At 38.9% G+C, this 25,928-nt stretch overlaps 1 protein-coding gene across 1 annotated transcript; it reads right to left on the bottom strand.

Moving 5' to 3' along the window:
* Nucleotides 1-260: 260 nt before the first annotated feature.
* On the bottom strand, nucleotides 261-12,723 carry ctsc (cathepsin C). Its single transcript, XM_003441585.5, has 8 exons — nucleotides 12,367-12,723; nucleotides 11,879-12,024; nucleotides 10,977-11,131; nucleotides 9,272-9,427; nucleotides 8,146-8,264; nucleotides 6,656-6,787; nucleotides 1,932-2,164; nucleotides 261-1,415 (listed from the first exon to the last, which is right to left on the bottom strand). Exons 1-8 carry the CDS (start codon nucleotides 12,524-12,526, stop codon nucleotides 1,149-1,151), a joined length of 1,368 nt encoding a protein of 455 aa, XP_003441633.1. The 5' UTR covers nucleotides 12,527-12,723; the 3' UTR covers nucleotides 261-1,148.
* Between the last annotated feature and the right edge of the window lie 13,205 nt (nucleotides 12,724-25,928).

The raw sequence follows: 25,928 nt of genomic DNA, 5'->3' as shown, positions 1-25,928 counted from the left end.
TCAGTATCTTATTGAGTCTTTGCCATGAAGAATGAAGGCAGAACTGAAGGGAAGAACCTGGTACCAGCAAGATGTACCTAATAAAGTGACCAGTGGAAGTATCTAAATTTTATATTATGCTTTTTCCAATTATTTTATTTCATTTATACAAAATTGCATGACATTTTGTCTCTCTCTCTCTCTCTCTCACACACACACAAAATCTCAAAGCTTCCAAATTGAAATAGAAAGGGGATAGAGGAGGAGTAAGAGGCACTACAATCAGTTGCATCCCTTTATTAACTGATCCAGCAATCACAGCTCACTGGGGAACTCTTAAAAATCATCCCACAGAAAAACATGGCAGTTTTGGTTTCAATGTAGCAAGGACAAAAGAGGTTTCAACTCCGTTCAGTGCATTCCTGAGTCAAAGAACAAAAAACACATATCTGGACTTCCCTTTAAATGTGACAAGTAAAACTTACTGCTCGTCTAAGTATGTCCTAATCCACAGTGGTAGGTACTTGATTTGAAGTACTTACTGGCAGTTTGAGCTTGAATATTCAAAAGGCAGCTAATCAGTGACTGCTTAAATCAGCAAACATAAAAGAGTGGTGATGTTGGGGAGTGGCATCAAAAGAGCAGCATTACTGTTTCCCTTCAATTAAAAATCCATTTTAAGAGCTGTAAACAAGTGTAATTCATACAAACATAAAATCTTTGATACCCAAATACTAAATTTTTACATTTGGGAGCAAAAACTATAAAAAAAAATTAAAAAAAATCACAGCAACATATGAAATTATGTGGATAACCTACTGTTTGCACCATACTTCCTGATCTGAGAGCTGGCAGTTTATGAAAAATATAAATGAACAATGTTTAGATTTCAGATTTTTTTCCCTTTTAAACAAATTGCATATCCATTTGGAAGATCGCCATTACAGCGCAAATTCATAATTTTTCCATTTAATTAATCTTGCTCTGCTCATTAGTGCCACCCTGTGACAAAGGTTTTTTGTGAAAAGTTATACATTTAGCTTTAAATTGTCAACCTCCAATGGATATGTTGAGAAAAACCAAGGAATATCTGTGCTTAAAAATCTGTGACTCATAATCATTGGTTGTGTCAATCATCATTGGTTATGTCAATTCTGAGGTTTCAGCTTTTACAGCTTAGGTATAGGGTTGGCTGCGACAGCGATGCTCTCGATGGCACACTCGTCATTTCCACGGCGAATTCGGAAGTAGCCTTCCTCGCCCCAGCCGGTGCCCCAGCTGTTCTTGACAATCCAGTAATTCTGCCCAGTCTTGTGGCAGCGGCCATACCCCACCAGCAACACGGCATGGTTGGTAAGCTCAAAGGGATTGAATGGGTCTGCAAGGCCAGTGTGGTGGTAGATGCCCTCCTTATAGTTCATGAAGTCAGGATAGACCTGTGAACAGAAAGGGATCATTTTAATTTTAACTGGAAAGCAAATACACTCAGATATAAAGGATATAGAGTTCAAGGGGTTGCTTCTCTGCTCATCTCTCTGTCTGCTGGCTTACTTATTTGTTTGGGGTTAACAAAATAATTTAAACCTGGAACCTAGAAAGATTTAGAAAACAGTTTATATTGAATGTGGTGATTTGAAACAATTACAAGAAGCAATTTAGAAAATTCATGAAAATCTGTAACATTCAAAACCCTTAAGAGAAGTTGCTGAATAGGGTTTTCCCTGAGTGTTTTATAGCTGAGGTGAGCCACCGTCCAAGGACAGCCTCATCCAATACCAAAAAAAGTAATAAACTCAAGAAAATGAAAGATCTGTGAACAGCAGTTTGATCTTCTTCCCCCCCCCCCATTTCAAAAACACTGGTCTGTAGAATTCTTTTTATCTCTTAGTTTATGCTGAGGGTTGAATTTGCATTAACAGATCAAGCCTTAGATCGGGGAGAAGCTGTTGTACCTCGAAAGCTACTGCCATAGGTCCATTCTTGACAAGCTCCAACATCATGGCCGCCTCACTGCAGCCGCCGTAAAAGCCACCAACATAGTTGTATTCTGCTGCGTAAATGCGCTGGCATTTCTGAGGAACACCACACGGAGTGTTCTGTCCAACATATGGAAAGCATGACTCGTCCACAATGCCAAAATCCTGTGTGTACTTCCCAATCAGGTATGGGAACCCGCCATCACAACCTTAAAAGTAGGAGGAGAAAAACAAGCTTTGCTTAACATATTAAACCTGTCAAAAACCTTTCAAGGGCAAAACTTCATGTGATCCAAGAAGGGGGGGGCCAAAAAAAAAAAACAACACATTTTTTTAATGCGAAATAAAAAAAAAGAAAGAAAATTAATTACTGAAAATGCATTAATATTACTTTTTAAAGGCAGTGATGATATTAAATGCAAAAAATCCTTCAAAAAGGAGTTACAGCATCTGCAAAACCTGTACCCAATTTACATTTGACCAGTCAGTCTTTTTTTCTGGACCTGTAGACCTCTTCTAACATGGGTGCTTATAGTCTGCACCCTAGAAATCCTTCTGCGATTTCATATACTTTACAGAACATCTCCATCACACTTTGTACACGCTATTAAAATACTTCAGCAATATTTGTTCAAATTAAGGTTAAAGGCAAACCCCCCCTCCAAACACACAAAAAAATTCAATACAAACATTTTCCATCGTTACAGTGTATTGTGATATTCGATATTTACATCGACTGTAAATATTTTTCACTTTACGTTTTGTTAATTTTTTACTTGTAGCTTAAATGCCACACGCTCCCCAGAAAAGACAGTAAAACAAAGCCAGCAATTATTCTTCGGTTTGTGAGTCGCAAAACAAAGATTGAGTTACTGAAACAGGGTAAGAAGCTAAAAGGGACCGGTGTGTATTTAAATGAACATTTAACGAAAAAGACTGCTGAAATTGCAAGACAGGCACGCAGCCTGAGAAAACAAAATAAGATACAAGCGACATGGACGAGGAACTGCAAAGTAATGATAAGACTAAATGGCACTCCAGAAGAAGCGAAAGTTGTGATGATAAGAGAACTCAAAGACTTGGAGCAATATAAATAATCAGGAATCTGCTATGGAATCTATTGGAAAAGTGACGACTGGATAATGAACAATGGGTATGGAAAGTGTTTCTGGCCTTATGGCTCAAAAAACAATGGGAAAAACAACAACAAAAACACATAAATGACAAGTTTGGACACAGATTATAGGTTTCCATTCAGAGATATTGAAGAGGAAGACTTTGATTATGAGAAGGACTGTCAAGGAGGTTATTTTGCCACACACGCTGAGAAGATGAACTTCAAAATGTTTAACTATGCAGAGCACAACATGCATGACCCTGAAACTAACATTGACCCAGATAATTACTTCTACAATAACAATAATAGTACTTGTGAGTACTATACAGATGACCAATTTAATATGAATATTAAAATGGCAAATGCATTGTCAGTCATACATTTCAATAGTAGAAGCCTGTATAAAAATTTCTCTAAAATTACGGAATGTTTAAGTAAGTTAAAAAAGTTTAATATAATTGCAATATCAGAAACATGGCTCGATAATGAGAAAGTTAGTGAAATGGGACTGGAAGGATACGAATTATTTACAATGAACAGGGTGAATAAAAAAGGAGGCGGTGTTGCCTTATATGTAGATAAAGTTTTGAAATGTAGTCTGATTGAATGTATGTCAAGCACCATAGACGACGTATTGGAATGTGTTACTATTGAAATCCATGTTGAAAAAGCTAGCAATATAATTATAAGTTGCATCTATAGGACACCAGGATCATGCCTTGACACATTCAATGAAAAACTTGCTGCTATGTTTAGCAACCTAAATGATAAAAAAGTGCAAATAATTTGTGGTGATTTTAATATAGATTTGCTAAACCCAAACGGACATCAGAAAACAACAGATTTCATCAGTACAATGTATAGTAACTGCCTTTTCCCTGTAATTATAAAACCAAGTAGAATAACAATTGATACAGCTACATTGATAGATAATATATTCACAAATAAAATTGACCATGAAATAGTAGGTGGACTTCTTATAACTGATATAAGCGATCATCTTCCTGTTTTTGCAATTTTTCAAAATTATTTTGGGATTAAAACTAAAAAAAAGAATCAAACATTTGATATGATACGACATAGAACAACAAGAGCCATTGCTGCCCTCCAGGTGGACTTAAAGGAACACAATTGGAATGAGGTTTTTGCAAATGAAGATTCAAGTAGTGCATATGATGCATTCCTATCAACTGTAATTTCACTATATGAAAAACATTGTCCTTTAATGAAAATCACTAGAAAGCATCACAGATCAAATAAGCCATGGATCACAAAGGGGATAGAAGATGCATGTAAAATGAAAAATAATCTATATAAGAGATTCATAAAACTGAGGACAAAAGATGCTGAAATAAAGTACAAGTTATATAAAAATAGATTAGTAAATATTATAAGAACAAGTAAGAAAGAATATTACCAAACATTATTGGAGCAAAATAGAAGTAACACACAAGAAACATGGAGGATATTAAATAGCATAATCAAAAAGGGCTCAAAAAATAAGAATTATCCAGACTATTTTAAAAAAGATAAAGATATTGTGCTTGATAAAACTAAAGACATTGTAAATGAATTTAATGATTTCTTTGTAAATGTTGGCTTTAATTTAGCAAAAGAAATTCCAGAGTCAAGAAATAATAATGACCTAAATAAACATATTACTCAGAATGTGTCCTCCATGTTTATTGGTGCTGTAACTCATAGAGAAATAATTAACATTGTGAAGACATTTAAAAATAAAAAGTCCACTGACTGTTTTGGTATTGACATGAAATTAGTTAAGAGTATTATAGAATATATAGTGCAACCTTTCGCATACATTTGTAATCTGTCCTTTCGAACTGGTGTGTTTCCCTCACAAATGAAAATAGCAAAAGTTATTCCAATCCATAAAAACGGAGAGAGATGTCAGTTTACCAATTACAGGCCAATATCACTACTCCCACAGTTCTCAAAAATTTTAGAAAAGTTATTTGTTAATAGACTTGATAAATATATAGAGAAGCATAATCTCCTAAGTGATAACCAATATGGCTTTAGAGTGAAAAGGTCCACTTCGATGGCAGTGATGGAACTTGTAGAAGGGATATCTAATGCAATAGATAATAAGGAATATACCGTTGGTGTTTTTATAGACTTAAAAAAGGCGTTTGATACAATTGATCATTCTATATTAATGAATAAACTAGAGAGATATGGCATAAGAGGGATAGCATATAAGTGGATGAAAAGTTACCTGGATGACAGATATCAATATGTTGAAATCAATAATGTAAAATCTAATCAGTTGAAGGTAACTTGTGGTGTTCCTCAGGGCTCTGTGCTGGGCCCTAAATTATTCATATTATATATAAATGACATATGTAGTGTTTCCAAACTGTTAAAATGTGTATTGTTTGCTGATGATACCACTCTGTATTGCTCAGGTAAAGACCTAGAACAGCTTCTGACTACAGTGGAAAAGGAGTTAAATATATTAAAAAACTGGTTTGATGTAAATAAGTTATCATTAAATATAAAGAAAACAAAATTGATTATTTTTGGCACTAGACAAATGAAAAATGTATCTAAAATCAGGGTTAATGGAATTGAAATTGAAAGAGTGTTCGAAAATAAATTTCTTGGAGTGCTAATTGATGATAAGCTGAGCTGGAAGTCTCATATAAATCATGTGACAACAAAAATGTCAAAAACCATTGCTATTCTCTACAAAACAAAGCATGTCCTGAACAAAAAATCATTATACACACTTTATTGTTCTCTGTTGCTTCCATATATGACTTATTGTCTGGAGATATGGGGTAATGCATATAAAACAAATACTCTTCCTATTTTCAAGTTACAAAAAAGAGCTATAAGAATTATAAATCAATCAAACTATATAGAACCAACTAACATTTTGTTTATTAATCTGAATACCCTAAAATTTTATGATTTAGTCGAATATAAAATGGCACAGATAATGTATAAAGCACAAAATAACTTGCTTTGCCGCAGTATTCAGAAGCTGTTTAAAGTCAGAGAGAGTCAATATGACTTAAGGGGAACAGATGTCTTTAAAACAAACAAGATAAGGACAAACATAAAGCAAAGATGTGTTTCTGTTAGAGGAGTTAACCTGTGGAATAGTTATGACAATGATTTAAAAAGGTGTCGTTCATTTTCCTTGTTTAAAAACATGTTTAAAAACAGAGTATTAGAAAAATATATTAATCAAGAATGAAAAGAGCAAAAATAATAATTCTGAAACTCTTGATTGTTTTGCTTTGATGTAATTATCTAAGGTGGAAATTTTTTTTTTTGTTTGTTTGTTTGTTTGTTTTTGCTTTGCTTTCTTTTATTCTTTGCTTCGAGCCCTGTGTACAGGAGCTGCATGCAAAAGATTTTTTGTTAAAAGGGTTGGCATAATAAGCAAATGCTTCAGCCAATACCCTTTGATTAGCCTTGTCTCATGATTTTTTTGCTTTTTGGTAATCTTTATTTTGTATTCTGTATGCTGTAAATGTGCAACAGCCACTAACTGCTTTATTATTAATTGTACAGGCAGTCAAGTAGCAAATGCACAGATTTACTGTTAGTTTACCTTGAGAGTATTCAGAGCAAGAGACCACTTGTTGAGGGCTGAGGGTGGGAGCGTCGCTATTGTTGGTGAGGATTCGAATACGAGCTTCCAGCATTCCCATTGTGGCAAAGGAGTAGCAGCTTCCGCATGATTCTGAAACAGAAAATCCAAAATTTCCATTAAGAAAACACTACTATGAAACACAGCAGCACTTCAATAAATCCCAACATTGCAAAACTTGTGATGGCTGTTTTCTTGTTTGGTGTCCAGGTAAACTATGGCAACTTCTGAAGCTACAACGAGCCTAATTCTAATTCTTATACAGACACTTTGTTCCTATGGTAGTGGAAAAATGTCTGCTGGTCTAGTTTGTGAATGACAAACATTTGTATGACCAAGACAGAAAAATTAAAGCTTTTTCACAGGACTTAATAAATCTGTACTTTGCTAAAATAACATGCACCTGCAATCCTCCAGTGCTGACATGTAAGGGAGATCCAGGTGCAACATTAATAAAGAGTCATAAACGCTCTAACATTAGGAACACTAATCATTGTTCCTCTACAAGACCATTAACTGTACCCACAGATGGAATGAAGACTCTTAATATTTATATGCAACTTTTCAACCAACTAATGTCTACTTCTGGTAAATTCCCAGCAGTAAATCAGGCACCTTATAAAATACTGACTTCGTATAATAAATTTTAAAAATACTGGAAGCGGCCAGAGGTAGCACTCAGCCTCCAGCTAGATGCACCCATTGTATAAATTTTTGTATGAATCCATCGTCACCTTGTACTAAAGTTATCGCATTCACAAGATTTTCAGAAAACTTGACCTCTGACCTTCACCTTGAGGTCGAGGTCACTGAGATATTTAGTAGATACACCTATGTTATAAATTTGAAAGTCCTATGTCTTTTCGTTCTTGAGTTCTCACATTCACAAACTTGGGTGTCCACGTCACCTGCCCGCCCATCTTAGTGACGACAATACACTAAAACACTGCATTTCAAATGGGGGCTCTGATTGAGTGTATGGGCACTTTCCTTGCATTGCACCCTCTGCCAGACCACCCACATCAATTTACTTTCAAGCTTGCCAATTTTTGTGAACTGAAATGGAACCTTAAGAATCCACCTGACTTATAACACTGAAGCAGAATAAGCTCTGCAACTCTGCACAGTGGCTGAGTGCGCTTCGACTGAAACACTTCAACCCTCTCCAGCTCCTTAAACCCCATCCTACAGAGGCCCTCTCAGACACTTAAAGTACTAAGCATGCATAATCTCTCCACTCTCACACTAGGCTGTGCAGAAACACAGGAGGAAAGCAGAAAGCACACCCTGGCTTGCAATGAGGGAAGCAGGGTAGCTGGTGAGCAGTTGTTCAGTGCCTGGCTTAGTGACAGCTGCTCAAAAGGAAAGGTATGGCTTTGTCTGAATCTGACCCTTTAACTTTTCTATATCGTATTGAGTGAACTTTGTATTAAATTTATTATATTGCATACCTTGGTTTCTCACAGGGCTAACAAAGTTAACCCCGTCAACATTTCTCCAGTCCCACTGCTCAGGTAGAGCCGATGCCATCTTAGCGACGTCAGCTTTCACAGGTGCAGGGCGAACGCGCCTAAAATGTAAAAGTGGGTAATTTTACTTAACACATTTGCACTGAAAAGCAGTCCTATACAAAGCGATAACTATGGAAATGTAATGTGTGTAAATCCACATTAAGTAAGTTGGATCTGTTAGTCCAAGTGATATTTGTACCACAATTTGCTGAAATCCACTTAGAGGAGGAGACAGTCCAAAATAAAGAGGAAAGATTACAACTAAATGGCTAAAATAACTCTTAAATTGCTACTAGACCAAAAAAAAAAAAAAAGACAAAAAAAAACAAAAAAAAAACAGTGTGAGCAAATATACTACTGATGAATTCAATTCTTCATTGTGGCAGGACATCCTCCCTCTGTGGTAGAGAATTATATACTATTTATGATGCTTCTTGTAAAGTTTGCCTGCAGGAGAAAAGTCTTTACTGACTTATTAAATCATGACAATAAATTCAGCTGGTGTGTTGGAGTCCATACGACTGCAGGGGTGGAAACTCCCAGGATGGGCTGCTGAATGCTATGGAGGACTGCCACAATGACACAATGAACAGCCTTAGTTTTGTTGTGGCTGACCTTTCAAGATAAGGGTGTGGGGACTGTCCACACGTAAATTCTTTTATAGCACCAAATCAAAACAGGAGTGACTTCAAGGTGCTTTATATTTTACAAGCTAAAAACCCCAAAGTAACAGAGAGAAAACTCCAACAATCAAACAACACCTTTTGATCGAGCACTTGGTGATAGTGGGGAGCAAAAAATCCCTTTTACAGGAAGGGAGTTTTTGCTCTGCCACGACTGGTTGGGAGTGATGGGAGGAAGATGGGACAAAAGACAAGCAGTCATGGCTTAACCAGACACAAAACACAAATGTGTACTAACCTTTTTTTTCCCCTTTTGAAAACCCCTCCCAACCAAATCAACAGACTAGTTCCTAATATTGCAAACATATTACCTATATGTACATCTTTTGTCTCCTGTGTCCGGACCCCGGAGTACACAACGGGAAGTGCAAGTAAATACTCACACAGGGATACGAGAGGCGGGCCCGCCTGCTCTGTATTGCAGCTCCTGTAAAGTGTACATCTCGTGCTCTGGATAGGGCGCAGCCTTCCAGGATTTCTGAACAGAGTTGATCACATCAATAAAGTCCATGCTGTGTTTGTAGCGCTTCTGTGGCAGTCTGGAGAAATAATAAAAGTACATTACAGTTAATTAGGTACAGATTTAAAAGATTTTAAGGGGACTCCTCAGCCCCCAACAGAGAGAGAAACTGACTGAAATGGATTGAGTAAAATCACAGTATGATAGAAAGTAGGTTAAAATGTACAGATTTTATTTATTTATTTTAAATGCACGGATCTGGTAATTAATGCTGAAAAACATCTAATTTTACTGAAGCAGAAGCAGTATAGTGAAGGGGAAGACAAGACAGCTGTTACAGTCACTGTTCCCCTTTTCTGACCGCCTCAGCACTAAATTGTTAAATAAGGAGGCAATTGACAAAAAGGAAAGGAAACTAGTTTATGCAACATTGCACATGTTTGTGGCCATGTTCTGTACTTCTGTGGAATTCAACCACATTTTACAAATAAAAGTTTACAATAGTTATCTGATGGTTTTTTTATTTATTTATTTTTTAAATACTGTATGGGATGTTGTTGCTCAATATCATTTCAACCAAATATGCATTCTTACTAATTCATAACCTCAACTTGTTTTTTGTTTTTTTCAATGATGCAGTCAATGAGTGTGGCCTTTTTATGCCACTTCAGCCAAGTTGCTTAACTGTAAGTTGCAAAATAAAGACTTGTTGTGTTGGTTGGTTACACAACTCTCAAAAAAAGAAAAAGAAAAACAACAAAAAAAACCCACACTTCCACAAAGTGTGGAGCAAGGCAGTGGTAAGTGTGGGAAACGATCAATTAAGTTTCAAATCACTCACTTCACAATAGAAGAACCTGTTACCCACAGATAACTACTACTAAGTAAAAAGACATGATCATAAGGATCCCAGCTGTGAGGAAAACAGTAAAGTGTGGAGACATTTTGCTTATTCCCGAGTCAGTAACAGTTTTACTGTTATAAATACACACAAAAAAAAGGGCAAAAAACCCCAATAATTTCCAAATGATTTTTCCACTTTGTTATATTTGAAAATATTACAATGGTAAAATTGTACTTTTAAATAATATCTGCTTATTTGTACTAAACTGAATTGAATTTCCAGTGGGTGATAAATATTAAATGTAGGCCAGTTAATTTTCACCCCTCAGGGTAAAAATTTTGCAAAATTATTGGTGTCTGCACAGTTGTGCAGGGTTTTCAGGAAGGAAGTTGCATGTTTATATCTTGTTTAGGTTTGGACTTCTTTGGTTGACAGAGTTTTCAGTGACAAACTGTTTTTACTAACAGCAGCTTTAGGGAGTGATTTTACAGTGCAGAGTCGAGTCCATTTTCAATGCCGGGTCAAAGATAATAGCTGTACTGGTTTTTAAATCATGTCTCTGCCATACAAAGGTTACTTACAACTCTGAGAATGGTTTGTTATTACTCACCAAAGATGATGACATATCCAATTTATTAGCAATTTCACTATTAAAACTGTGAACCATTTGCACACCCATTTTTCTCTCAGCCTCTCAGACAGCTTCTTTTTATACCCAATCATCTTAAAGATCTTGTGACAGAAAAAAAACACAACAACAAAAAAGGTTGGTATAGTAATGTACCTGCTGCCGAAGACTGGTTTGTACTCTGTTCGGGGTGGTACTGGATTTACCCTCTTTCCAACAAAGCATGCCCAGTTACGCCCCAGGACATCATGGACCCACCCTGGTAGGGTCTGGTCACAGTAGCTGGTCACCTTAGGACCTTCTTGACTGTACTGAAAGTTCGAAGAGACACGCAGATTAAAGCTGGACATCGTGTGAACAATTCAGTCATATCGTTTTATATTTATTTAATATAAAGCACCTTTTTAAAAGCAACTGAATTAACATCAGATAGTTAAACTGGTATAACTCATAATTAATTAAGTTATTCAGGTAACCGTTGATGTTAAAGTTTGAAAATACAGTACAAGATTGTTTAAAAGTGTAAAAGAAAAAAAATGTCTCCCATATCATTACACTGAATAAAAATCAAGAACCAGACAATGGTCATTAGTGAACTGGACCACACTTGTGGTTATGACACATCTCTGAGCTCACTGTCATGTGACTGATAAGAAACACACACACACACACACACACACACACACACAGCCAAAAGATTCTGAAGTCTGAAACTGCTGCTTTTAAATAACACGAAATTCAAAGATTAAATGAGGTACAGAAAGAGGAAATTGAGACAGAGTGAAATCTTAGATATTTAGATAAAGGTTAACCCACGATTGAAATTCATTTACAGCTCAAGTTCTAATTGCTTTAAATGATGAGTCAAACTTTGACATATTAAGTCTTTTATCACTCTGGCTTCAGAAAAGAACAGTGCATAAAATACTTAAAAAACAGCACGACTTCAATAATGGTTGGAAAACTCAGCAAGCTGGGAGATTGCATGTGCAGCTCTAACATGGCATGAAATTTAAGACATCACTCAAATCCACAAATTAGTCGCAGCCATCTTTTACCTTGAAGAAGCCGAACCATTTGTACCCATTAATGACCACTTCAAAGCCTTGATTGTAGATGATGGTGAAGAAGCCGGTGTGCCCCAGCTCATCTGTGGCCACAGACAGTTTCTGCAGAGTCACAGTCACAGTGCTCTCACCTACAGCTGTAGAGAAACACGGCACACAATGAAAGGCAGCAAAAATCCCCTGAACAAAGTCGACCTTTAGATTGTTGTAAAGAGTTGATGAAGTCAAAGTTAAATTTTTGTTGGACCATTTTTACTACTTTCTTTAATGTATGTTTTACTTGTGCAATACTGCAAGTTTTAAAAATACAATTTAAACAAAGTACAACTTCCTGGAACTTAACACATGTCTCATCATAAGACTGTCACATGATTTCCTAAAAGCTAACTATTTTATTTCCTCCTCATGTGACCCCCATATTGTGTGACCGTTTGTTTGGTTTTTTAGATATGATGTGCTTTTTTGTTTGTTTTTTTTACCTTCAGCGGAACAGTTCACCGTCTTGTCATGCCCTCCTTTGGACACCTGGAACACCCATGTTCCCACCAGGTCTTCGTAGGTGCAGTTTGCTGGTGTGTCACTCCAGCATCTCTCAACACAAAGCAGGAACAAACACGCGAGCACTCCACTCAACCTCATCTTCAAACACAGCTAGCTTACCGGGCCACACAAATAAAACCTACGCGGAGCTGCTCCTCTTAAAAAAGATAAAAGTTTACCCTGACTAACTGCAAACTGTCCCACTTCCACTTGTCTGCCAGCCAGTCCCCAAACAGCGACCTTATCCAGACTGAAACTTCTGCACAGACGCAGATTTATAACTTGCCGTGTCAAGATAGCTCTCTGCTATCAGCAAAACGCGCATGCGCAGATTTAGCTAGCGCTACAGCCAATCGGCTAAGGTTAAACAAACATGTTAGTTTGTTCTTATTTTAGATCAATGTTAACATATGACACATTCCAGAAACATAAGTCTTCTATCATTGTGATCAACACGCATGCAAAATGTAATTACGCCATGAGTAGCTTATCGAGACTTTAATACAGTGTAATTAGTCTAACAAACAAGGAACTGATTGCATCTGAATCTCTTGCTCTCAACTGATCTTTGCTTCACAGTCCACTTCTTTAGTTTCGATTTCCTTGTCATATGACCTAGCTAAGAGCATGCGCAGTGGACATTTGAAAGACTAGCGGGGAAAACCAGGTGAGTTCACAGTTATTTTTGTTGCTAAAAATTGTGCTTGCATAACATTGCTACTTGAATATTAGAAATATGCTAAAAAAAAAAAAGTAATAAAATGAAAGGATGGTAAAAATATATAAACTACTTAAATCTTTAACACTGACAAGCAATAATATCACAGTTTTAGGATGCGTTCTGTGTTAGAACCTGATATGTGTTTTTGTTTACTGCATTTTTAACAGATTTTGTTTTTTTTAATTAGGCAGAAATAAACAGCAGCTGATGCATCTGTCTGGTGATTTAATCATAGACATTAATGATTAACCCTCCCCCTTTCCCCAAAAAGAGTTGGTTAAAAAAAAAAAAAAAAAAATTTTAATTTATTTTAATGGAACACAAAAAATTGTCCTTTCTGCCCTATAATATAACTCATCTGTGACCCTCTGCTTTGAGGACACAGAAGGAAGAGGTACAGGGTTTTATTGCTGATTATCTGGCATAAACACAAAGTCCAAACTCTTTGAATTCATGTGAGCACACATAAACAAAAAGACAGAGACTCTAAAATGCACAAGGGGCATGAAACCAAAAATACAGAGAAGGCATAGCCAGGGATATACAGCACCGAACAAAGGAATTGACAGGACTGTTTATACACACTGGTAGAGGGACTGAACAAACAGCTAAACAAGACACAGTTGAACACAATAAACAACAAGTGAACATAGTGAGGGAGTCAAAGCTAGACCAACAGGAAGTAAATCTGAAAGAAGACACAACAGAAAACAAACTCACAAAGTAAAACAGGAAATAAGCAGAGGAGACCAATCTTAACCTAAACACAAACACCTGTCAACAAATACGAGAAAGAGAAATACAAAGTTTATAAAAAAAAATATAATAACACTGAAAGCTACAGCGAGATCCAATCTGTGTATCCAAGAAAGTGGGAACTCAAAGAACTAAATAAAGGCCTAGCAAAACATAAAATGAGCAGAAAGCACTGATAAAACTAGTTATTATCTGTTATCTCAGAAGTGCTGTTAGAGAATGAGTTAACCAAATTGTGATTCTGAAAAAAGCACCTGCCATTAAAAATGCAGATTGGGCACATTTTATAGGCTTGTCAAGTCTGCTCAACGCATTTACGTTTTATGGCTGCACATACTTGCAGTAGAGTTGGTAAGGTTTAAAAACATCTAATGGCAGTTTGATCTCTGACGTGATCCTAATAAAAAATGCATTGCTCCAGAAAGTTACCCTTTTTGGTTAATTTCTGTCATAAAGTCATGTTTATCTTTTATTTCTGCCTTAATTTGAGTCTGTCTTTTTAGTTCTTGTGTGCCTGTTGTGCGTATAAAGGGGTTTCAAACAGTCCCTCAGGGGGGTTTTCACTTGTCTCCAGAGAGGTCAGAGAGTCAGCTTGCCTATTTATATGTTTGTGTGTGGGTGTCACTGTACACTGATAGGCCTGTAGTTAAAGGGGTTAAAATAGCTTATTTTAGCTAGCAGGCACTTAAGGGAAGTGCTGGAGGCTTTGATCACCATAGTAACCGTGACATAAACTGATTCATCTCCTTGACAGACCATAATAAGCACTCATCTGAAGAAAGGACTGAAGAGGTATTAGTCATGCACTCTCATTAGTGCCATTGCACTGTGTTTGTGTGTGAGTGTGTTTGTGCGTGTTACTGAGGGCTCATGTGTACGCTATCACATTTATGGGCCCATGTGCGGTGGTGCATACCAGTGTGTTTGTGTGCATGTGCGCCTATGCAATAACGCAAATGGAGGAGCAGGAAGAAGAGAGACGGAGGGATGATGTTTCGAATGTTAACAGCCTGATCCCACTGAGCTGCCTCTGAGAGTGACTCATTGAAAGTCGTGTTTCAATCTTGATATTGTTCTCGCTTCCCCTGGCAGGAAATTAAAACTCAAGTGACTTAGAGTTCTGCTTTATTGGCACCCACAAATTTGTTCCCTGCTCGCTTGGTTTCTTCGCTCCCTCGATCACGTTTTTTCTTCTTTTGCCATGCCTTCACGGTCTCTGTACGTTGCTCTCAGTCTCTCGTCCCCTGGCTGCTGCTCTACATGCTTCGTGATTGTGTGGGTTCATTTAAAAAAAATTCTTTTTTCCAGTGTATTTCCTGATTCCCTGATTTTCATTTTGACTACAGAATATCATAAAAATGATAATTAATAAAGAATAATTCAGTTCATTTGAAATCTACCTTACATGCAGGTGTGTATTAACAGTTACGCAGCATGCCTGAGCCTATGCATGCCTCGAGCTAAACCTTTCATCACATTCCCTGCACCGTTTCTCACAGACCTACTTTTAAAAAAATTTACTGTAAAAGTTAATACTAAATTTATGCAAATATACACTCTGAAATGTAATGTTTGCTCCAGTTCTCAGTTGAGAATGGTTAAGTCATTTCTGAAGCTGTTAAGTACCTGATGACATCTGAATAGATTTTCCCTAATTTATATATTAACATGCTGTTTGAACGCTATTAGGCTACTAATGTTGCTTGTGTTACCGCTGTTTTAGTTCCACTTGATGGGAGCTTGATGATAATTTGATCAGCTAAAAGGGTTTTACTATTTATATTGTGCCTAATAACATCTCTTAGCAGAAGCTTAGAGCTGCTTTTGTGCGTTGATACCGAGTCACAAAAAGGGTGCAAGAAGAGCATTTCGATAACTTGGAGGTGTGGGTGGAGCCTCTCCCATCACAGAGTGGGGTTAGCTTTTTAGGCCTGGTGGTGTTAATGTTAAGTTCTTCGCATTTAGATTGCAAGTCCTGTGGAGTGGCTTGACGATCAGTTACCACACCTACACACAAAAGCAGGTTACCACCTTCCTAGTGCATATGTCCATGCCCACACATGTATACGCTTAGCAAACCTCTGTATGTACAAGCACCAGTGTTGGGTAAGTTACTTTAAATTAGTAACTTAGTTACATTACTAGTTACTTCTCTAAAAAAGTAACTCAGTTACTTCAAGTTACTCGTTACTTTCAAAGTAACTAGTTACTAGGGAAAGTAACTTTGGTTTTACTCAGAATTCTCTTGTTAATGTGTTGCTTCCGTAACTGGATACCCAGCAAGACTGTCAGTCTTCTAGCTTGCTTACTTGCCACAAGTGCACTGTGCCACCTACCAATAGAAAGGAAAAAATAATGTGCACATTTCCACGAGAGAAATCCCACGCCTGGACCGTCGTTGACCGCCGCCATGATTCTAGCCTGCTTTTTACATCCAACACAAAAACTGCAGTCGTGGTGCTTTTGATTGTACTCAGAACTTGGAAATTCTGCCTTCTGAATAGGAAGATGTAGGTAACACCAGACTGCAGATGAGCTGCATACAGAGCTGGACTGGGACAAAAAAATCATCCCGGGCATTTTGACTAGAGACCGGCCCACCATTATAGGAAAAATCATAAAGCCTTTGAATGAAAATAAACACTGTTGTGACAGTGATGTACACTGTTCTGATGGTATATATGTATCAATCTATCAGTTGTTTGTTGTAAGACTCAGATAATTATTTTTTTTTAAAGCGAGACATTTTAAATGAGAATAATAAAGAAAAGTATTTCCTTGTGCCCCCCTTTCCCTGTTAATGCCCTACCTGGCCCCCTGGCAACACTTTGCTAGACCCGCCCCTGCACAGTTACCAGCTGTCAGCTACTTAGAAAAGGATGCTGGTGTTATTTGTCTCTCAGAAACAGTTCATAACTTCCCTTCAACTCATTCATGTCACCTAAAAGGTAAACCTGTTTCTCCATCACCTGTTCAGCTCTGATGATTCAGTAAGGACAACTCCTGGTTTCATCTGCATGTTTCCCTCTCACCAGATAACCAAACCGATATCATGACCAGCAGCTTTACAGCTGTGGCTCCAGCAAACATCAGCTGATACTAGAAATTAATATTAAATAAATTCTAACAACAGCTGATCAAGCTTAAACGTGCTGCTGTTGTTTAACGCGACATCCACTGGTTTCCTCTTTCTGGCGCAGAGTGGGCGATAAACAAACAAGAGAGAAAAGCCGATCAGCTGATCATTGATCAGTTTCGTGATTGAAGTAGAAATGGGAGAGGAGAGAATGAGAGAAGAAGAGGCAGCTGTGCAGCTTCAGCTTTGTGTCTTTTTCATTGTAGCTGAAGTCCGGGACAAACTGTGTTCCTTTTCACCTCAGTACGAAACGCGTAATATTTTCTCTGAATACGAGACGATTCTGTTTTTTACGGGACGGTTGGCAACTCTATTAATTAACCGTATGAACAAAATAAAGTTCAACATCAGTAACATAGCACCCACACAGCTGTATAGAAACTCCGTCATGCTAGCTAGCACGCAGTACGAAAATGTCAGCATACCGAAAATAAACTCCACCCAAACTTGGTTTATATCTGACCCAGATAGACTGCAGGTCTTAACTTCTTACCTGAAGTTCAGTTCACCTGACACGGCGGCCGCTCTCCTCTTGCCTCCCTTTTCCTTCATCCACCTGCTGGCCTCCACCACTTGCTAATGTTATTGAATCTGTGGAAGCGAGTAACGAGTAACGAGCCTATCTAAATCCCAGTAACGAGTAACGCGTTCCTGGTTTTGGCATAATAACTAGTTACCGTGCTCGTTACCACAATAATAACGTAGTTACTGTAACGCGTTACTTAATAACGCGTTAGTCCCAACACTGACAAGCACACACATGAACACGCTGTCATGACACCCTGCCCACATAGATTTCATGTGGGGACCATCTGACTAAGCTGAAACCACAAAATGTCACTACTTCTTCTGCTTTTGGCGTATTGCTTTTAGGGGTTCCAACAGCGGATCCTCTGCCTCCATCTCACCCTATCACTATTCGTCCTCCTCAGTCACGCTACCCCTCTGCATGTCCTCCTACACCACATCCATGAAGCTTCTTAGAGAAGTTCCTCTTTTCCTCCTGCCTGTCTGTCTGTTTGTTAGCATTCTAGTGTTAACAGTTTTCAAGACATCGTATTCAAATTCTGTGTGACAGTATCTGAGTTGGCTAAGCATTTGACCTTGACGTTCAGTGTTAACTCTCAAGATCAAAGTTGGCCTTGAAAAAAAATTCAAGAGCTGTACAACATGGTTTTTATTTTTCAATACGAATTTCAGCTAATTCTGCTCCAATCGTATGGGCAAAGATAATAAAATACACAGTTTTAGTACATAATGCTTCAAGGTCATAGGTCAAAGGTCATGGTCACATGAATTATGGAAACCCTTTAGTTTGTTTTCATTGGGAGACATAAGCACTTTCTTCCTTTCAGTTTTTAAAACGTGATTTTTTTCAATGAAATATTATGTGAAACTAAAAGATCAATACACTACACTAGATTTCCATATTACCAGGGTCACTTCAGTTTCAGTGTTTCTTGTTTCTAATTTTGTCCTGGTCTCTCCAAATCAAATATACTAAGAAAACTGATTAAAGTACATTTAGGTTTTGCTGCTTTACTAAAATGCATTTATTATTTATTTGTTTATTTTGCTTTTTTAATGTCATGCCCAAATTAATGCCCTTACTGTACTCCAAGTTTATTAACACTATAATATTATTAATGGTGTCTCGTGTAGTGGTTTACATGTTCCCCCAACTTGTGAAAGATCCCCTGCTCGAGACCTGGAGGAGACACAAATCCCTTGGGGGTAGCATAGGGAAGGAGCCATCCACTGTGGCGACTCCCTGTGAATAGGAGAGGAGCTAAAATATAGTAATATAGAAAATAATACAGGATCTCATGGGCATGAGAGCATCCTGTTTTTGCATCTATATGTCTACTAATTTCAAATGTCATATTTTATTACTTATTCTTTTATTTACTTATTACTTGTAATTATCATGAGACACATATATGAGCATATCAAGCAGTTTATAGAAGGAAATGTTCATGATAGTTTTTTAAAAGCATCTTTGACTGAGTGGAGCACACAAATGTGTTTGCTGTCATATTACGCACATGCGGTAGCCTAAACTGCCTCCATTGTAAAACAAACCATAATCTATTTTGTTGGCCATTTTCATTTGCCCACTTTTTTGTATTTTGGCTGTTATTATTATTGCCTTTTCATCCCATCCATTTACGCGAATAGCAAGCCATTTGCAGCAATTTGGAAATTTCATTTTGAAGACAGCAATTTCTGCGTTGAGAGGCCAAGAGAGAAGGAAAGAAAAGGAGAGTGAAGAAGAGTGACAGAAGGAAATACAGAGGACAAAACTGGGCAGAGATTTTGAGAAAGAATGAAAGATGGCAGGGTAATTTCATTGCCTTGACCTGCATGCCTTCAGTTAAATGAATAAAATGTTTTTGGAGGCTGATTCATAGCTGCACTGTGTCACTTAGCCATCCTGGCTGCTATGTGACACTGAAGGATATGGAAGGGGAAGCAAATATCACAGAAGCTGTCAAGGTGCTGTCTAGCAGCTTCCACTGTTTGGGTTCAACATGAATGCCAGTCTCACTGTTCAGGCACATTAATGCGGACTGGTAAAAACCAGCTCTGGTTGTCCAACTCTGATGTGTGTTAGGTCTAATTGTTGAATGTTGCCATTGTGTTTCTTAAATTTGTACAGTCTTAGTTCAAGCAGTATTATCAAAGCCATTCATTTGATCCTGAACACCTCTAACCACTTTGTGTTGGGGGAGGTTTTATTGTAGATACATCCTATGTGAAAGATCTGTTTCTTGTGTTGTAAGCTTCCTGCTTTTATGACCCTTTTGGTCAGCAGGTCGTCACACAAACGCACCCCCAAAACACACACACACACACACACACACACACACACACACACACACACACACACACACACATTCCTACTTACATATAAAAGTTCACACATATACATACAATGCCTTAGAACCATGTGGGCGTTGCTTTGCTGTGTTTTGTGTGAACTGTCTCTCAATAAAAGGCAGCAGGAGGAGGCCATCGTCGGGGTCATTTTCGTGCTGGACACAGATGAGGCCTCCCTTGCGCAAGTAATCGATCGATCGCTGACTGTCTTGTTTTCTTTCATTCATGATGAATAAGTCTCTAGAATTAGCGGGTTTGTGGGAACAGACCCAACATTTATTTGGTCCTTCGAGCCGGATCCTAACACATCGCATCCACCGCGAGGAGAGGGAGAGGACGCCACCGCAACGTCTGGGATGATTGACGGAAAGCCCTGATGCCTTGCTTGTCACCAGGCCGGAAAGTTTGCGTCTGAACTCCCCTCGGGATGGATGGCGATTGACGGGATACAGAGACTCTTCCCATGAACGTAAACAACACGAACAGTAAGTACAGAAGGCCTTAGAGAGCGGCTACGTGACCCTGCGTTGACCGCAGGTACGGGAGCGCGCTAGCCGCGTGAGAGAGACGCAGGCTTCTCCGCCGTGTGGGGCGTGGAGACAACCTAGGTTCGGTGACTCCGCTGTGAGGAGTGTTCGGAATCTCCGCCATTTGGGGCGTTTGGAGAGTGTCCGACGGTTGAATTCTCCACCATATGGGGCGTTTGAGAGTTTTCAACAGAGAGCGCTAGCTGTGCGTGTAGACGCAAGCGATAGGCCTATGTTGTGTGTGTGTGGGCCAGACGTGGTCTGTGTGAGTGTGGCTGATTGTTGTCTTGTGTGAGAATAAAATGTGTAAGGCTGCCTTAGAAGGGGATGTAAAATTTATGGAAACGTTGCAACCACATATCCATCCCTGACACAACAGAAAAAAAAACATATGGTGTTTAAGTCTGCCTTGAAAGAGGATGAAATACACTGCAAAGTTTTATTGGGCAGCACGTGGTGTGTGGATCGTTGACGAATGAAGTGAAATTGTGCTCTAAGCAGAAGTGAGTGTGAGCGTGTCTGACATCACGGTGTGTGTGAAAAGGTATCCAGCTGGGGCAGACGTGATTCTGCAGGTCACCTGCCCAGTGGACAAAGAAATAACATAAGTTGTGTGGTGAATGATAGCACGAAGAGTGTTTGGTGTTTCTCAGCCTGAAACAGCTGTAATGCTACTTTCTGTTTTGGAGAGAAGAACAGTTTAAAAAAGAGAGAGAGAGAGAGATGTGTGTGGTTTTAAGCAGTGATGAGAATAATGAAATGTGATGAGAGGAACACAAAAACATACAGAAAATACATCAACCATACTAACCCTACATGCATACACAATAAATGATACTCATGAAGACCAGACAGCATCTTAAGCATGAGATTCTGTTTGTCATCTTGTCCAAGTCACTAGTAAGATGAAAGTGATACATAGACTAGTGGACTGAATATTATAGTAGGACAGATGACTGCATCATAGAGGAGAAAACAGAATGCTGATGAGGGGTTTTAAATGAGTGAGCTGATTGTGAGTTTCTGGTGTGTGAAGAAGTTTTACCATGGCACACATTTGGTTACATGAGAAGAAACTTATTATGTGATGAGACAACAGGGTTATGCTGTATGTTGTGTGTGGCTGATTGGATGAATGTTTGAGATTAAACTGGCTGTTGATTTGTCTTTTGTTACTAAGTTGAGCCTGCCAAATGGGTTGTTATGATTTATCCCCCAGGCATGAAGAACACGTGTCATGACTTAAACAAGGCCTTTCTTTCCTTTGCTTTCCTTTCTTTTTATTTTGTTACTTTCATGGTGCACTGAAAGTTTTGGTTGATGATCTCTGTTTGAGCAGATATGCACGATTAGAACAGAAGCGTTATACGACTCGTCGTCGAGAAAACTGTTGCAAAGTGTTTCTCCAAAAATTAAAATGGGCTCGGGAGAAAGCCACTTATTTGGGACAATCAGAAAACAAGTCCCTGCCAAAAAGGATTCAGCGACGTAATCCGATTCTAAAGTTCTTCTTTTTCTTTGAAATGACGTCATTTTGCTGAGCGTGGAAACGAAATGCGACGATAGTTTCCACTATCAGCAAAGAATGAATGAATGAATGAGTGGAAAAATTGACTGACTGACAAAGCTGACAAGACTGACTGACTTAACACCATTGTGTGAAGTTAACCCCCACCTGACAAAGGTGTGGCTGTATCTCTGTGTGTGTCTTCTGTTGCAGGAACAGAAGGAGACCACAGGAGGAAACTTGGGTCACATGACTACGTGAACTCTGCAAATGTAACCTTTTTTAGTTTAAATTTTTCTGTGTCTGTGAATTCACCATGGGTGTGTTATTAACTACTTTGTGTTGCTCACAGAGATTACTGTGAGAAAGAGTGTATACAAATGCGCAGCGCTAACATTAACATTTCTTTTTACAGCAGATGGTTAATCATGTGATTTGATCATGTGATTTATAGCAGGACACAACTTAATGATGTTTTTCTATCACAGGATTACTGAGATTTTGTGTGAAGAAAACTGTGGTTACAGGCTGTGTGTTGATGATGAAATTACACTGTGTTGTGGAGAAAATATGAATGTTACAAGGGAGAAGTGAATACAGTGTGACACTGAAACCAGTGTTACTTCTTTTTACAGCAGAGTGTTAGCTTTATGACCTTTTACAGCACCTCTGGAATCTGGATGGCCGGCACCTGACCACCAGGATGAACCGTGTGTTTGGCTAATGTTTGTTTTTCTTTAAGAGTGCTTGTAAAGGATTCAGCACAGACAGACAAGCGACAATTGAACAAATGTGCAGTGGTTACAGAATAGTTGAATATGGGGCTCATTAGCTGGCCACTATTGAGCTCACAGTGATAAAAATGAGTGGAGTGACATTGCTTAAGGAAAGTCACCGATTAAATTGTGGAATAAATTAGGATGGTTCATGATTTGGGACAAATTATGATAATAATAATAGTGATTTAATGATTGGAGAAAACCTGCACATGATATTTGTCTTTTATGCTGAATACTTTATTACTCTTATGATCTATAGTTGGTTGAAAATGTGAAGGTTGATTTAAAGACTTTGTCTTCCAGGATACAGGCTCTGGGTGGAGCTGGGAGTTAAATAAGCTAAACATTTAATTGCTGACTGATGTTTTTACACAGGGTTACAGGTTGGAGTGAAGCTGCTCCAAGGGACAAACCCTGGAGAATGTTTTAGGGAGACTGTGCAACATTCTTGTACATGTCTCATTGGGGAGTTGACACATACCGGAAGCCATGTGGCGAGAGGAGTGTCATTTTAATTTGCAGATGTCACGAGATGCCATGACGAGAAGGAGTGACTGAGGGGATCATCCACAAGATCGAAGCTGAGGCCAGGAGAGAGTCTTCAGGAGTATCAGAGATCACCTTCGGCACAGAGAGCTGTGCTACTGGGCTTCCAGGAGATCGTCATGAGGAGACTCTGCACTGCAAAATCTTAAATGAGATAAAAGAGTTTCGACGTTGACGTTGAGGAAGACAACTAAGGTGTACGACGTGCTGTGCCTTTAAAATCTTCAGCAGCGTCGGAACATGAGAACCTGAGGGAGCGTGCCAAGCTCCAAAACGTGACAGCGCAGAGGAGGTCCAGCGATGGACTTGTGGTTCTGTGAACAGCACAAATGCCAGGTGACTGTGAAATAACTAACAGCACTTTTTCCACAAGTGAAGCCAGTAACTTACTATCCTAAAAGATTAGCTCTAGTTGCTTGTGCTTTACCTCCATGCGTGAGACCAGTATGTGCAGCAGCTTAAGCTGTACAATGTTTCAGGATATAGTTTTTCACCTTTTTGACACTGTTAGTTCCACACGAGGTAGATGTCTACTACTGCAGAGTAAAATTACATTTCTGTCACCTACAAGACACTTGTCTTTAATGTTACTGTTACTCTCACAACCACATATTACCATAAAATGGTGCACAATTCTGAATCTGTCAAACCCTTTTGCCAACGAAAGAAGAGGGCACTCCTCATGAGTGTAGAGACCACGTAGAGAAGGAGTGTGAGCCGAGGGATGACTTAACGGATGTGCCACTTGGTGAGGGAAAGGTTTGGTTTGTTGATGGTTTGAGTTTTACAACAGTAGAGGGACAGGCTAAAACAGGTTTTACTGTAGTAGATAGTGAGAAAGTTATCTGTGCAGGACAACTAGCATGTTTCATATTTGCTTGAGCAGCAGAGATGCTAGCTTTAACGGAAGTGTGTAAAGCTGCAGAGAAATAAGATGTGACAATATACACTGATAGCCAATATGCATTTGCTACGTTACATTTCTTTGTGGTGCAGTGGGTGAGACGAGGTGTGACAGCCTCTACAGGGAAACCTGTAGAACACGCCAAACTCTTGCAAAATCTGCTGGAGGCAGTGTTATTACCCAGTAGAATTGCCGTTTGTAAATGTGTAGCACACATGTGAGGGAAAGATCCAGTTGCATTAGGGAATGCTTTTGCAGATAAGATCGTGAAAGAGGCAACTTTAGGAGAACATGGTGTTAACGTTTTAGCAGTGCAACGCCAGCAGACGTTGGCTATTATGCAGGATGCACTGGTAGACATGCAGGGCCACTCATCTACTGCAGGGAAACAGTTGTGATTTACAGTAGGAGCGAGCTTGCAGGATGGTGTTTGTTATCTGTGTGATAAACCAATACTGCCTTAGAATTTGTATAAGACTGCTGCTATTTTGCGCCATGGGCTTTGCCATGTCGCAACAGGAGGGAGATAATGAGTAGTTTATACTTTAAGATTAAATACCCTTAAAAAAATTTTTTTGCAGGTCATGTATGATATGTTGCAAGCACAATTCTCGGGGTAATTTGAGACCTAAGAGAGGGAAATTCCCCAGACCCGGTCACCCATTTTAAGTTATTCACATGGACTTTATAGAGCTGTCCAACTGTAATAACTATAAGTACCGTTTAGTGATAGTGTGTCCTTTTTCAAAGTGGGTAGAAATCGTCCCAACTAGGGAAGCTGAGGAGGTATACGAATGTACATGAGGATTACTCCAACAGAGAATGGTCTGACTCGTTGAGATTATATATGTTAGAGCATTTAGAGTTCTAGTCTTCTGTAGTGATGATAGGAGAGCAGAAGGGAGAGCATATTAGCAGATTAGATGCTTAAAATGTGTAAAAATAAAGAAGTCTTGAGAACAAATGATCTGCCAGATGATTCTGTTTCTCCACAGGAGCAGAGTCTGAAGTCTGGAGATTGGATGTTGATAAGGCCATGGAGAGGAAGTGCTGGTCCAGTCCACGGTGGGAAGGTCCATATCGGATGCTGCTGACGACGACCACAGCAGTGAAGATTGCTGAAAGAAACACTTGGATACATCAAGCGCACTGCAAGAAGGTAACACACTTCCTGGCCGACTCTGGGTGATGGTGAAAAGTCCAGGGTACAAAGGGGGGAGTATATCTCTAGGACCTCTCCTCTCAATCCTGGTGAAGAAACCAACGGATCCTGAACCCAACTTAGAATGGCTGGGAATGTGCTGTTCGCCTTCTTGTGCCTGTGGACCCAGAGTGGGATGACAGGAGCGCACTGGGACAGAGCAAATCACACCCAGTACCCGCATGGGGTTTTCAACAACTACCTGTGGCAGTTTGTGAACACAACCGCTCACATAAAGAACGAGACCAATGGTTATGCTTGTGATGCCACTGGCTACACATTCTTCTGGACTGTGGCCATATAGCATCACTGAGAGTGAGACAGTTTGTTTGGTTGCCTTAGCAACACATCCAGGAGTAAACGTACTTGGAACACTGCCAACTTTTCAACTTCTGAACCTGAATGGACGGTTGGTTCACCAGTAGCTGGGACGGTGAACTGCTCTGGTACGACAGACCTGCTAGTCCGACTCCAAGTATCTGACTTGCTGCAGGACATTGAACAGCTAAATAAACTGGAAACAGGCCAGTTGCCTATGTGTATG

Source organism: Oreochromis niloticus, linkage group LG14 (assembly GCF_001858045.2).
Source record: "Oreochromis niloticus isolate F11D_XX linkage group LG14, O_niloticus_UMD_NMBU, whole genome shotgun sequence".
NCBI lineage: Eukaryota > Metazoa > Chordata > Actinopteri > Cichliformes > Cichlidae > Oreochromis > Oreochromis niloticus.
The sequence above is the reverse complement of the archived record's forward strand: the minus strand, read 5'-3'. Positions and strand labels throughout refer to the sequence as shown.

Excerpts from the sequence above, each read along its gene's own strand:
- ctsc (XM_003441585.5), bottom strand. The coding sequence starts at position 12,526 with ATGAGGTTGAGTGGAGTGCTCGCGTGTTTGTTCCTGCTTTGTGTTGAG. Across the intron at positions 11,132-11,878 it reads AATGGTTCGGCTTCTTCAAG|TACAGTCAAGAAGGTCCTAA; the intron begins GTAAAAGATGGC and ends TCGAACTTTCAG. Across the intron at positions 1,416-1,931 it reads CTATGGCAGTAGCTTTCGAG|GTCTATCCTGACTTCATGAA; the intron begins GTACAACAGCTT and ends TTCTGTTCACAG.